The sequence below is a fragment of the Pyrus communis genome, chromosome 12 (genome assembly GCF_041283825.1).
Source record: "Pyrus communis isolate YQ-2024b chromosome 12, ASM4128382v1, whole genome shotgun sequence".
In the NCBI taxonomy this organism is placed as follows: domain Eukaryota; kingdom Viridiplantae; phylum Streptophyta; class Magnoliopsida; order Rosales; family Rosaceae; genus Pyrus; species Pyrus communis.
The window spans coordinates 1,954,749-1,968,135 of record NC_142576.1 but is presented as its reverse complement, the minus strand read 5'-3'; the positions used below and the strand labels follow the sequence as shown (position 1 = coordinate 1,968,135).

At 36.7% G+C, this 13,387-nt stretch overlaps 1 protein-coding gene and 1 long non-coding RNA gene across 2 annotated transcripts; both read right to left on the bottom strand.

The window, feature by feature from the left end:
* Window positions 1–581: 581 nt before the first annotated feature.
* On the bottom strand, window positions 582–2,327 carry LOC137746285 (uncharacterized). The gene is made up of 3 exons (XR_011069798.2): window positions 2,054–2,327; window positions 1,057–1,809; window positions 582–882 (listed from the first exon to the last, which is right to left on the bottom strand). It is a non-coding gene; the product is annotated as an uncharacterized LOC137746285 (long non-coding RNA).
* A 2,161-nt stretch (window positions 2,328–4,488) lies between these two features.
* On the bottom strand, window positions 4,489–12,656 carry LOC137745319 (protein HASTY 1). The gene is made up of 22 exons (XM_068485261.2): window positions 12,199–12,656; window positions 11,779–11,880; window positions 10,924–11,067; window positions 10,758–10,838; window positions 10,607–10,676; window positions 10,394–10,464; window positions 10,155–10,318; window positions 9,955–10,026; window positions 9,596–9,836; window positions 9,423–9,485; window positions 9,059–9,322; window positions 8,578–8,691; window positions 8,341–8,467; window positions 8,087–8,256; window positions 7,906–8,007; window positions 7,260–7,363; window positions 6,884–7,178; window positions 6,482–6,726; window positions 5,875–6,378; window positions 5,435–5,729; window positions 5,138–5,321; window positions 4,489–4,912 (listed from the first exon to the last, which is right to left on the bottom strand). Exons 1-22 carry the CDS (start codon window positions 12,310–12,312, stop codon window positions 4,833–4,835), a joined length of 3,606 nt encoding a protein of 1,201 aa, XP_068341362.2. The 5' UTR covers window positions 12,313–12,656; the 3' UTR covers window positions 4,489–4,832.
* Between the last annotated feature and the right edge of the window lie 731 nt (window positions 12,657–13,387).

Here is a 13,387-nt window from a genome sequence, read left to right as displayed (position 1 = left end):
TCTCGACGCCACCTAGCTTCCTACTCAGCGGCAGATCTAGAATTGTAAGATTGGGTGGTCCCACTATAAAAGTTCCAAAAAATATTAGACAAAAAATAACATTGAAAGATTAAAACATAAATCACAACCTTTTATTCAGAATCTTTGTACAAACAACATTATAAATTACTAAATGTCCACGATGTGCTTTCATACTCGATAACGTGTCTAGATAACGTGTCTATGACAGATTTATGGTCAACTGGAGCACATATATCCAAAACATGACTGAAACTATTCAAAACTGAAATTGAAAGATTTGATTTGTGGAAACTGGAGAAGAGACTAGTCTTGTGCTGGTGGGCGGCCTTGGTACGTTGGCTGGGGTGGGGTTTGGGATTTAGCCAATTAGGAGTTAGGAATGGAATTGGACGTCTGCCCCAAAAAAGCATGTACAATTATCTTTGCCCAGCAGTACGTACAGGGAAATTATCTCTGCCCAGAAGTGTACGTAAGAAACATGGAGATTTGAAAACTGATTAAATTACACACAAAATTTGAGTAGATATCAAAGGGCAAACACTGATAAGCCAGTTGCAACATACTAACACATCTCGCTTGTTTATTAGTTATATTACATTTAAGATTTGCGAACTGATTAAATTACACACGAACTTTTGGTAGATATCAAGGGACAAACACTGATAAGCCAGTTGCAACACTGCGTTTGCAACATGCTAACACATCTCGCTTGTTTATTAGTTATATTACATTTAATCACACTCAAACAGAAAACATTATAGACACGATATTGTGATCAACAAGCCTGGAACATCACGATTGTTCAATAACCGGCATTAGTAGGTCCCTGATTAGCTCCCAGAGCAGCTCCCAAACAAGCCACTGCAACTCAAAACATTACTACTGCGGTAGCAACACCAAGATGATAATAACGTAGAAAAAACTTTAAAACAATAATAATATAAGCACGCAGACATAAAACCACTCTTATCCTAATTTTGCGTCTGAACATAATTTTACTCGTAAATAAGCAATTTTTGAATTTTGCCAACTCACCAACATGTTAGCAGTGCTTGAGAGCATGTTATCACTGCATTACAGAGGTCACATAAGCAACAACAGCACGACCGTCCTCGTCCCGGCGGTCCCCCTGTTTGTGCCATTCCTTTCTGATGATGTGATCTCTCTCTCTTGATCAAAAAAGCACTGTGGTGGATATATATTCTACAGCTTCCTTTGCTGAAATGCTGTTGAGATTGTATCAGCTATATATAGCGGAGCCAACCGGTCCTGACCTAAGGTTTCAAGATCAGGTCCCTAAGGTATATTGAGTTTTCACATAACCCCCTCATGTTTGAGACGTTACACTAACATCCCTTGAGATTTTAATTCACTTATAGCCAAAGAACACAACTTACAGCCTTTCCGAGCTGGTGAGTGTGCTTGATTGTGGTCACGGGCAGGCTGAAATTCTTCATAGCCTTTCGGGGCCTCGGAAATAGTGAATATCCATGACTTGCCACTAGTTGTCTTTTAAAAAAAAAATAAATAAATAAAGTAAAAAAACACACCTTACAACAAAGTAGTTTTTTTTTGTGTCCATTTTCTTTACGTGCAACAACACAGTGCACAGCGAATATACTTGGATTGGAGAAAAAACCTAGGATTTCCGAACTCTAGGAGTGAACGACATAGAAAGAAAATGTCGCCGAGAATTGCCATTTTCATTCCGTCTAGGGTTTCAAAGAGCAAGGGAGGTCTTCATCGCAACAAATTTGTTTCCATCACCAAAGCCTTGAATTTGCCGAGCTAAATTTAGAAAGAAAAAAAAAAGCTATTAATTCAAATTCATCACCAAAAATCATAGACACTAAAACTTCCACCGTGGAGAAAAGTATTAACAATTGCGAAAAGGAAAAGAAAAGAAATTTGAAAGGGAAAAAACAGAAACAAAAATGAAGAACAACAATTGAAAAGCAAAAATCACAATCGAAAAAACCATAATATTACAATGACGAAGCAATTCGTAGGATGATGAGTCAGTCGAACTTACAACGCAATGAGGAGTGTGCAATCTCCTTATGTTTGGGCTAGAGGGACGTCCAAATCCCACAGATGCGCTTTGTATCGACCGGTCCATCGGAGCCTGAGCAACACAAATGCATCAAGAAATCGGAAAAACTCGGCATCTTGGCAACTGTTCTTTATGGTTTCATACAACCAAAGTCAGACGGTTGGCTAAAATTATTCAGCAAAGCAGCAACAAAGTCAGATGGACTAATCCTGGCACTGCATCTGCTACTTGTTCCCTTGGCTTCTAAACTGGAAAATCCCCAAATGGGCAATCCACTCGACAAGGAAGATCAAAGTGTATAAACAAAAAAATCCTCACCTTTTTATAAACAAAAAAATTCATTATCATTGGTCCTTCAACTCATCAAAACATGCAGTTATGGTCCATCAATTAAAAATTCATTATCATTGGGCCCTTAACTTTAACCTAAATAGAGAAATGGTCTCTCAACTTAAATTCAATTGGAGCAAGGGTCCCTTAACTTTAACCCAATTGTAGCAATGGTCTTTTCAACATAACTCATTTTGACAAAATTCTGACCGTTGGCGAAAATGACCATAGCTACACGTTTTGATGAATTGAGGGACACCAATTGTAATAATGGTCATTTCAACATAACTTATTTTGACAAAATTCTAACGAAGTTGATAAAAATGACCATAGCTACACATTTTGATGAGTTAAGAGACCAATGGTAATGAATTTTTAGTTGAGGGACCATAGTTACAAATTACTCTTAAATATAGAATTAATTATTTACTTTTAGATCATTAAGATCATCTCCAAAGGAGATGTCAAATCCTAGGTGAAATTCCATGTAATCAAATTTGAAAGTAGGAGTGAGGTTCAACCGATATGTCAATCCGATGTGGATTGACATATGAGAAAATGTGATGTCAATTTTTTTAAAATTATTTTATTATGTAGATGGAAAAAGAGAAAATCTGACATTGTCACATTAGCCATCAAATTAACATTTAACATTTTTTTTTTTTGACATCTCATTTGGAGATGCTATAAGAGTGTAAATGTTTTCTTGGTAATATAAATATTTAATATTACTTATTAGATGCATTGTATCAAAGGAAAACTAATGAAAATAACTTTAAAATTTTAAGTTTTAACGATAAAGATAAAATAAAAGGTAAAATTAATAATGTCAGATTAACTTTTTAATGTAAAAATATAGTATTTTATTAGAACTAACAATACCATGAATTTTTCATCAAATTCCTTGTATCAATTGTATTAACAAAAACAATTTATTTACAATCATTTTTATTTAAAATTCTTTATTTAAAACCGTTCTCCGCTGAAAAATCTATTACCTGACGGGTTTTGTTACTGGAAAAACCCGTTTGGAGATTCTAAGATTTCGGGTTAAGAGAAAAAAAAGGGATTTTTGGGTATTGGAATAGCACATTAAAACCCAATTCAGCCTGTTGCTAGACGAGGCCGAGGGAGAAAGCGACAGGGTGTGGGGAGCGAAAGGGGAGGAAATCGAGGGCAAATCTGAGCCTTTGGTTGAGGTCGGGGTCGAAGACGTGGAGGCAGGATGCGGAGGGAGGGAGGACGGTAGGGGTTGAGGAATTGGGAGTGTAGATTCTGACATATCTCGCGTTGCATTTGCGTATGAACGATTGAATTGCCATGGCGATCGAGCAATGAGAAGAGGGAAGGAAGGTGAGGTTGAGGAAGACGACAGGAAAAGAAATGTATTTTAATTTCTGCCAATTATTTTAATTTTTAATCTTTTAATATTCACGTGGGCCTAAATTGACATGTAACGCGGTTATTATCAATATTGGCGCTAAGTCACACATAAACGACTATTTTAATAGAAAATTTAACAGATGTACGAAAGTATCTTAAAATTATTCCTTAACAGATGTATGAAAGTGTCTTTGAATTACCCCTTTAAGTACCATACAAGAATGAAAAAAAAAAAAAAAAAAAAAAAAAAACCTTATGTATGAACAATTATAAACACATCTATTTTTACTTCAAACACACCTCTTATTAATTTATGTCTATTGATCTTCAATTTATCCAATCCGACGGTTAAAAATTAAAAAGGTATGTGAGAAGTAAAGATTGATGTGCGAATATCACACCCAATTTTATAAACCCAAAACTTTAAATCTCTAACAACCAACATCTCCATATCGATAAAGCACAACCCCAACCAAACCACCACACCCCAAGGGGCAGAGCGCCACCCAAAAGAGTGGAAAAAACTAAAAGGGAGGATTGAAATATTTTTTTTTTTCAAGTTTCCAAACACCCTGTATTATTATTACACTTGGTATACCGAACCTGTTCCGAAAACGCTAACAAATCTCTCGTTTCAAAGAGAAGAGGCAGGAAACAACATTGATGACAAGCACATGAAAGTTCTTGTTTGAGCTCCAACCTAAGCAAAGTTAAATGGCAACTGCCATGTGTTGTTTTAAATTTTAATCTGCCAAACGTCTATATTTTTCCTCTTTCGGTTTTCTGAGTAGTACTGTACAAAGAAATTTCAGTTTTGAAACCCTAATTTCCATGGCAATATAATACAACATAATAGTCTCATGGAACACTTCTAAACGATCAATCTTCGATTCAAGGTAGCTTCCGGGAGTGGACCACCCGTACAAAAGTTTCCAAAGACCTCTGGCCGAAAAAAGGAAACAGCTTTTGTACCTCATCGTATTCCCTTAAAAAACATGTCTTCCTTGGAGTTGATTTAGTTTCTGTACAACAGATCACACATGCATCACAATATGGCCGCCAGTCCAACAGTCTCTCCATCGTCCGCTCTGGTTTCTGTGGTGTTGGCCGTGCTGCGAGGCCTCACTGAAATTATGATTGCAGCAGGTTAGTAAAAATATACCCAGTTGACTAGCTATTGCATAATTATACTGTTTTTTTTTAACACGAAAATGTATCTTCAAATAGGAAAGGAAAAGATCAACTCGAACCTTAACCTAAACGTGAAATTCAGAATAAGAAGGATGCATAAAAGCTGGGAAAAGAGACAGAATGCATGAGATGATTGTGAAGTCAGTTAAGTGGGCTTACTTGATACATTTGTTATGACATTTACGCTTTTCTGAACAGCAAGCGCTTTTAACTTGTTACCAGTGGCTAATACGAGCAAGCTTTTCATATGTTGCTTTTGTTCTTTGGGACTAGATGTCTTCGTCAAAGCTTCTTCAAAAGCAAGCAAATCATGCTGTTTGATACAAGGGAGAGAGAGCAGAATCTGGGCAACCCAATAAGCACGTCAATCAAGTTTCTTACGATGGTCAGTAATTAGAGTATAATCACTAGCATCATAACCCAAAATATTAGATAGCACAAGGTATCGTAACTAACCTGCCTAGGAGTTGGATCTCTATCACAAAGATGTATGTATATATCACGACAGTGACCAATCAAATCAGCACTGATGAAAGCATTTGACTCAAGAGCTAAACCTTGGATAATTGCAGAAAAGAGATCCTTAGAAACAAATTGTAGGAGCTCCATACTATTTGTCGACACTGCTAAACCAATCAAAGCAGAACAAAAGGAAGAAACTTTTGTCATAGCTTCACCATCCGTCCATGTAAAAGCTTCTAAACATATCTGCAGCACTGGAAGGGCAAGACCTTTGAGCTTCAAAAGGAAACTGTAAAAGAAGAAGGAAGAACACTTTGAGACCAGAGAACTTAGGGGAAAAAAATAAAATCCACAGCAGAGTTGTACAATTACTACAGTACAAATTAACAGAAAAGAACTTAAGCCTTGATAAGAACTATATCAATCAAACATACCCGACCATGGAGCTTGATGCAAATGCATCCAAATCTTTGAGCGAAGATACGTCAACACGATGAACATGCCCAGAGTGCTCCAAGGAAGGAAGCCCAGCATTTAGCTGTGGCGAAGCTATAACAGAGAGGAGTGAACAAATCTCCCGAGTTAGATCCCTAAGTAGCTTTTCTTCCATTACTTCCACTTTTAAGTCCGAACCAGCAAGTATGGCATGGGCATCTGGGACCTTTGCTCTCCCTTCATGTAGAAGACTGGACCAGGAGCAACTAAGAGCCTGTTGGGAGTGTTGGAATAATGGGAGCAAGAGCTTTTCGAACCATGCCTCCCACAAATCCACAGGACAAAATTTAACCAAAGGAATCAAAACTGAATGAACAAGCAGCCGGATATGCCTGAATTCCATTGAATGTATATTCTCCACTAGAGCTAGAGCAACAGATTGACTATCCAAACATTTGTAAAATGAGTCCCCAACAGTGGTTGCCAGGCCCAATACATTGTACCTACAATTATAATAATGTTTTAGTCATTAAACGAAAGAAACCTACAAAAAGGATGCATATCAAAGAATAAGTTTCAAACCAACTCAAATATAGGAAGACATACCCACTGTCTCTGATACCCTTCAACCAATTTCGTATGTCTGATTCATTTGGCTCCACATATCCTTCCTTACTTGCACTAATATGGGATCCATTGGTAAAGGCTATGTTACCCTTTGGCAATTTAGGGTTTCCTTCACCAAGCAGACTGAATTGCTCAACATCACTCATGGTCATTGCAGCTCTAATCTCCCCAGGTAGTATTTGGTATACAGTTGGAGACCAAAGGGAATGTAAGGCACGAAATAGCTGCAGATTGACAACATGCACCAATTACTACCTTCTTGCAGCCCTAGTGAATACAAGTTTCATAAGAAAATAGTCGAGGATGTACGACATTTAGAAGAAGTATGAATCAGGATTTAGGAATTTTAACACAACTAGTTTTCAGGAGCAACATGCATACTTTTGGAAGAGGTGGCAGCATCCATGATAGATGAGAAGCCATAGGGTGCAAGGGCATAGAACTTTCTGTTGAGTTGCTTTGTAGATTTGACTGGGATTTTCTGGTTCCACTTCTCTTAAGTGCCTTCTCAAAGAATGTGACAGTGTGGAAAACTGACCACATAACTGGGGTCTCGGAGCACAAGCGAACAAGACCAAGTGGTTCAGATAGATAATTATTTTGCCACTCAATTTGTGTCCATTGCTGGCTTAAAGGTTCTAGTAACCAGGCCAGAACTTCTTGTTGCTGCTGAATTCTGTACAAAGTTTACAATATTCAATAGTAGAACCATCTGATAATAAAAATACATGGTCAATCCATGCAAAAGAAGCATTACCCAGCAGCAGAAGCCATGACAAGAAACGCTTCACCTAGAAGATTGTGTTCACCACGAAGTAAAGAACCTTCTCTTTTCATATAAGCCATGGTGTCGGCTATAGCCTAAATAAAATACCACACAAAAAAGTCAATAAACAGAATGGTATTTTCAAAATCTAAAATCATGTTTCTCTTCAGTGGGCATGCACTTATTGACTAAACTTTTTTGTTTTCCCTCATAGAGAACCTTGGAATATTTACAGTTCACACCTTTAATTTGGGGAGCATTTGAAAATATCATTTCAATGTTACCGGTAATTTCTCAAATGGCATAACCCCGTAATTCACAATGACCTATTCTTCTAGGAAGCAAGACTACAAATGAATGAATGATGTGGATACGACAGATATGCTGATCGTCAATTCTTGCAAAGATTAGGTTGATATAGCCAACATATGCTATTCAAAATATAGGAAATTCTGTGAATGCCACACAGGCGAGAGAATGACTACATTAACTGAACAAAGAACTGAGGTAATGATATGAAGTGATTAATTTAATTCTATATGTCTTTCATACTAGTGGCACATACTGAATGCGTGAAAGTTGTGTACACACAAGAAGCACCAGAAAATCATGGATGTATCAAAGAAAATAGAGTCACCTTCATGTGAGGCAGAACACTTGTGTCAGCAGTTTTGGCTATACGAATAAACGACGTACAAATCTGCAACCTTGCATACCGTGCACTACTTGTAGATGGATCCTGCCGAACAATAATATGATTTCAAAGATTCTATAAATACAATGAATAATAAAACGAAATTAAACAACTGAAAATGGACCTTAACAACAAAAGGAAGCGAGTTTAGGAGCTCAAATAATTTATTAATAACACTGCCCACTGCATCTGGAAAATACTTCAAAAATGAACCCATTGCATCCAAGTAGTGCCCAAGTACTTCCACAAGGGCTGGCTCAGTCCACTTCAAAGAAAGAAGCTGCTGAAGCAAACCTTCAAATTAAGAAACAAATCATGTTAAGAAACTCAAAATATAAAAATTCTAATGCTCATACAAGGAAATGTTTCAAAATAAACCTTCAAACATTCTGCATAGTTCAAGTTGAACTTCTGAATGACCCCCAGGAATTTCATTTGATCCATCGAAAATAGCGCTTACAACATTTTCTAAAGCCAACTGCATGCTTTCCATCACAACTAAGTCCTGGAATTAGACAGGATGGAGATTTACAAGAACCATCAATGCAAGCAATACTGGGATGCTGGAAACTCAAAAGATAGCAACTTTAATTCTGAAAGTGCTTGTGACCAAACCTGAGCAGGCATTGGAGAAAGCAAGAGGGTTTTGATGATTGTATCAATTCTTTCAGAAACTTTAGAACCAGCTATAAGAGGCTTGTATAAAGCAACCAACTTGATCAGTTCTAACTGCATTAAGATCATTCATCAGGGAAATAAACTTTTGAAAAACGCAGGCCAAGGAAGGCCAGGTGAACTATTCTCAAAACTTCTAGTGTAAACTAGAAAAGAGAAGCTTCTATATGATGCAAGAGTCCAGACAGCATAAATGGTCAACATGAAAAGAAATGAGTTAGATTTCAAGGTTACTTTAATGGATCCTCTATAGTCAAGGAATATACCCATCCATCCATGTCTATGTACATGGATTTAATTATTTAACAGAATCCTATCCCAGAGAAACTATACATGTCGTATAAAATTTATGCTAACTGAACTGAAGAAGCATAAGCTAATAAAAAGAAACAAAAATATCTAAGTTCTATGAACTACTTACCAACTTTGAACGATACTGGCCAAAAGTCCCCTTGTCCTCAACATCATCACTCCATAATTCCAATTGCCCTAAAGAAAATGCTGTCCCGTGAATTACCTTTTCTCTCTTGAGCATGTGTTGGAAAGATACATCCAGAATTGCACTACATATATCATCATTCAAAAAACTTAAGATTTTTCTCTTTTCAATATCGACTGGATCAGAACCATCTCCAGCTGAGTGAGCAACAGCCTTTGTCTTTGACACCAAGTCTCTCATTAGTGCCTAAACATGCACATAACATGAAAGACGATTAAACGTGATATGTAGCGTATGACATAGTCTCGATTATTCTTACATTACAATAATAATTGGATCTTCATACCAGCCAAAAGTTCAGAGATTGAAAATGAAGAGCTAGCTTAAAATGTTGGAAAAACCCCAGCATCTGAGAGAAAAGAATAAAATAAGTCATTCTATTTCAATAACCAATCACTTGTTGACAGAACCAAATGAACAAGCAGAAAAGAGTTGCAAATACCCTGATGTTCTAGTTACCTGTTGTAAATAAAGAGGTAGCACAGCACTACCACCAGCAATACATTGCAAGTTTGTGGAACCCAAAGACACCATACTTTCACATATATATTCCGCAAACTCAATATCGCTTTCATCAATAAGCCCAGCACCGGGGCTAGATCTGTACAAAAATTCTTTGGAGACATTCATCAATATTTGAAAGATATTACTCATTGCAGAATCAAATTCAGGAACAGAGGTATCATCAATAGGTCTCTTCCTGCATGTCACAAATCAGGATAACACAACCATTACAGAAATGTCTTAAGAAGGGGAAAAAGCATACTTAATAACTATATATTAATTGAAAAAGCAATTGAAAATACTATATTTCATACCTTTGGGAAACAAATTTGAAAAACTCACAAGCATGAAGACGAAAGTCAGGTGAAGAAAGTAAGAAACCACACCTGTACAAGTAGACAGAGAGAGAGAGAGAGAGAGAGAGAGAGAGAGAGAGAGTGAGGAGATAAGAAAGAGACAATTGCCAACGGCTTCAAATCAAAATCCACCAAAACTTCAAAGTAGGATACCATACCCATGAATTATACCAGATTTAGCAAGATCAGGCAATGGAGCCCATTCAGAGTATGCATTCACAGCATTCAAAGTAGCTGTTACTGTTGCTGCATGTTGCTTTGCAAGGTCGAATTGTTGTTTACCTGCCTCACTCAACGCAGCTCCGAAGTGCCTCTCTAGTAACTGCACAATTTAATTCATTCAGACAAATCCATTGTATGCAACTTTTTCTATTAAAATTTAAGAAGCCAGACATACAGTGTATAATAAAGGCAAAATTTCAGGTAAAGATTGGGTCAGCCCCCGCAGCAATAGCCTTCTCCGATCTCCTGCATTAACCATTAAGAATCAGGGTAAGGCCGCATGCAGCAATCTAAATCTAGAGAACAAGCATCACATGCATACGCACACGCACTCCACTCAATTCACAGGCAAAAGGAAAAGAGTGCACAAGACACATTTCTGGTCAACCTTCCAAATCTTCATTGTGAACAGTAATATCTTCAGGAAGCCACCTTAGCGTCATGGAGACTAACTCGGCCTAATATTAAAGAGGAATAGGTGATTATCAAAAGCATGTTTTAAATGAAAGACAGAGTGAACAAGGAGGAAAAATATTTACTTGAATAGGACCCTTGTAGGATAATGAAACCAGAGTTGGAAACAGTTCTTGCCATAGATTTAGTCCTTCCCTTCTAACCATCTGTAACAGATTAAACAAGTGAGTGTTGCAATGGAAAACTAACCATTGATGGTATAAATAGAATCAAGAGAAATGCTGTGTAAACCTCGGCAACAAGGGCTGCTGTCTGACTTTTTAATGCCCACTCCTCAGTAGGACTTGCAATATCAGACATTAAACCAACAGTGATATTTGCAAAGTTTCTACGCTCTGTAGAGCTTAGTTCTTCCCACCGCAATCGCACCAAATGCTGCGAGAAAAGATGCATATTCTTGTCACGCCATTCATGCCACATAACTTTAAATGGTTACATAATTAGATGCTAAAATTTTCAGATAGATTTAGAAGGGCCAATCATTCTATTTGACTGCTAAAAGGGCCAGGGAGACAGAAAACCTATTTCGGAAATTCTTGTAACGATGCATTTACATGACTTAGGGTTTCGGCAATGTTAACAGAAGTTTGATATTTATCAGAAAATTACTTTTACATCTCTGGTTGTAAAGCTTGGACCTTTTCTTTTCTAGACAATTTCTGCCTAATGAACACTATGCCTGTACATGAACCGTGCCCTTATTCCTTTATTATGATCCCAATAAGGTGGGGATAAGAAAACTTAAGTATGCTATCAAGTTCAAAATAATTTACATTACCGGGGTAGTTGGATGTTAAAGGAAACCAATCCAACTAGACCTCTTGATCAAACCATATTATCAAATCAACCAATTACCATCTTCAACGGTCCAATTAGACCACTTAAATAGTAAAATAAATACGATACAACCTCATTACATTATTGAAGAAAATAAAAGAATAATTGACGCAGTTATGGTTTAGTTCCTAATAAACCTTGCATTTCAAATTTGACCTCCTGACAAAGGCCTTTGGATCAAACGTAAATATTAAAATAGCTAAAATCAAATAGAAATATGTATAAAGAACACTCCTTGTGATCACATACCTGTAACATTTTAAATGCATGCAACCGAATTTCGGAAGACCAATCCTTCTTCACCAGAAGAAACGCAGTGTTTGCCAAAATCCGCACATCTCCGTTTTTAATCTGCGCAAATTAAACAGAATGATTGATCAACAAGGGAAAACGAAATAGCTGCTTAAACCAAGTAACTGATTGCACAACATAGCCTTTCAACACTTCAAAATACCAATTACCAAGCTGAAACTCCACCCGAAAACAACGAAATCATCCTATAAACTCTTTCAACTTGAAACTTTAAAAATGTGATTAAATAATTTGCATTTCGTAGTTTTTCATCCACTACCCATTTCACAAAAGCAACCAAAATTACAAATTTCTTGAGAGAGAGAGACAACTAATAGTTCTAATAAAGCACAAGGTAAAGTTTTCTAGAGAGAATACCGATTCGAGGAATGCAACGGCTGCTTTGCGGGCGTCGGGAGTGGAGCTCCAGTCGAGAGCTACGGCAATGGCTTGGGCGACGTTGGTAGCCACGCTGTTGCTGCTCTCTTCCATTTGCTTTTGCCTTCTGGTTTCTGTGGTTTAAGCCCCCAAGGGTTTACCTTGGTTTCTAGAGAGAGAAAGTGAGATGATGATCGACTGTCTGTGTCTGGACGGGGGGAGAGAGAGAGAGCTATGAATTTTTTTAGTGGCGGTTTTGGAGAGTGCTCAGTGCTGTGTTATGTGGCGGTTTTGTTTTCTCTCTTTTTTTTTTAATTTTTTTCCTATTTTCCCCTTCTTTTCCAAGCAATTTCATTTGGATTCACATTTCAAAGTTTTGCAGTTGTGGGTTAGATCAGTTGAAAAACCGTTTAAGTCACAGTTCTTTTATATTTGAGTTTGTATTCCATTTTCCGCAACGAATGCAGCCAGAGTAAGTTAAGTTAGACAAGTTAGGCTAATTTGTCCGTCCTTTTAAATTTTTTGTAAATTAAAGAATTTAAAAATATGATTTGTTGAGAAAAGTGGGAGTGAGGCATTCCATTTTGTTTATTTATTTTTCCTTTTTGGGTATGGGGTTTCTTAGGACGTGTCATTTAATAAAAAAATGAATAAAACGTCTTTTTTGGAAAGATAATTTGCCAGATTTCATACCAAGATTGTCCATAAATTATACTTTGATTAAAAAATTATTATTTAGGGTTCAACATTCTTTGTAAATTTTTTGGACAAAGAATTTGTTCTTTCTTTATTTCTACATTTTGTCTTTCTGTGGTTGCTTTAATAAAAGGGTGATTCTAGGGATTGTAATTTATACAACCGCTTATTTTTACTTTTTATACACTTCTTGTTAATTTTTTATATATGATAATTTTCAATTTATTTGATCTAACAATTGAGATTGTGAGAGGTGTATAAAAGATGAAAAGGATTGTGCGTAACATCACTCAATTTCAAAATTTCATCTGACCTTCTGAACCATCTCTTGAATTTGTTAGATAAAGCTTGAGTTGACGAGCAAGTGCATACATAAATAAATAACAAACACATCATTTGATGAATAAAACTTGACGAAGAAGTTTGGCATATATAAAATTGGAGAACAAAATAATAATCAAGATGAAGATATACATAATAGAGGCAATTTCTC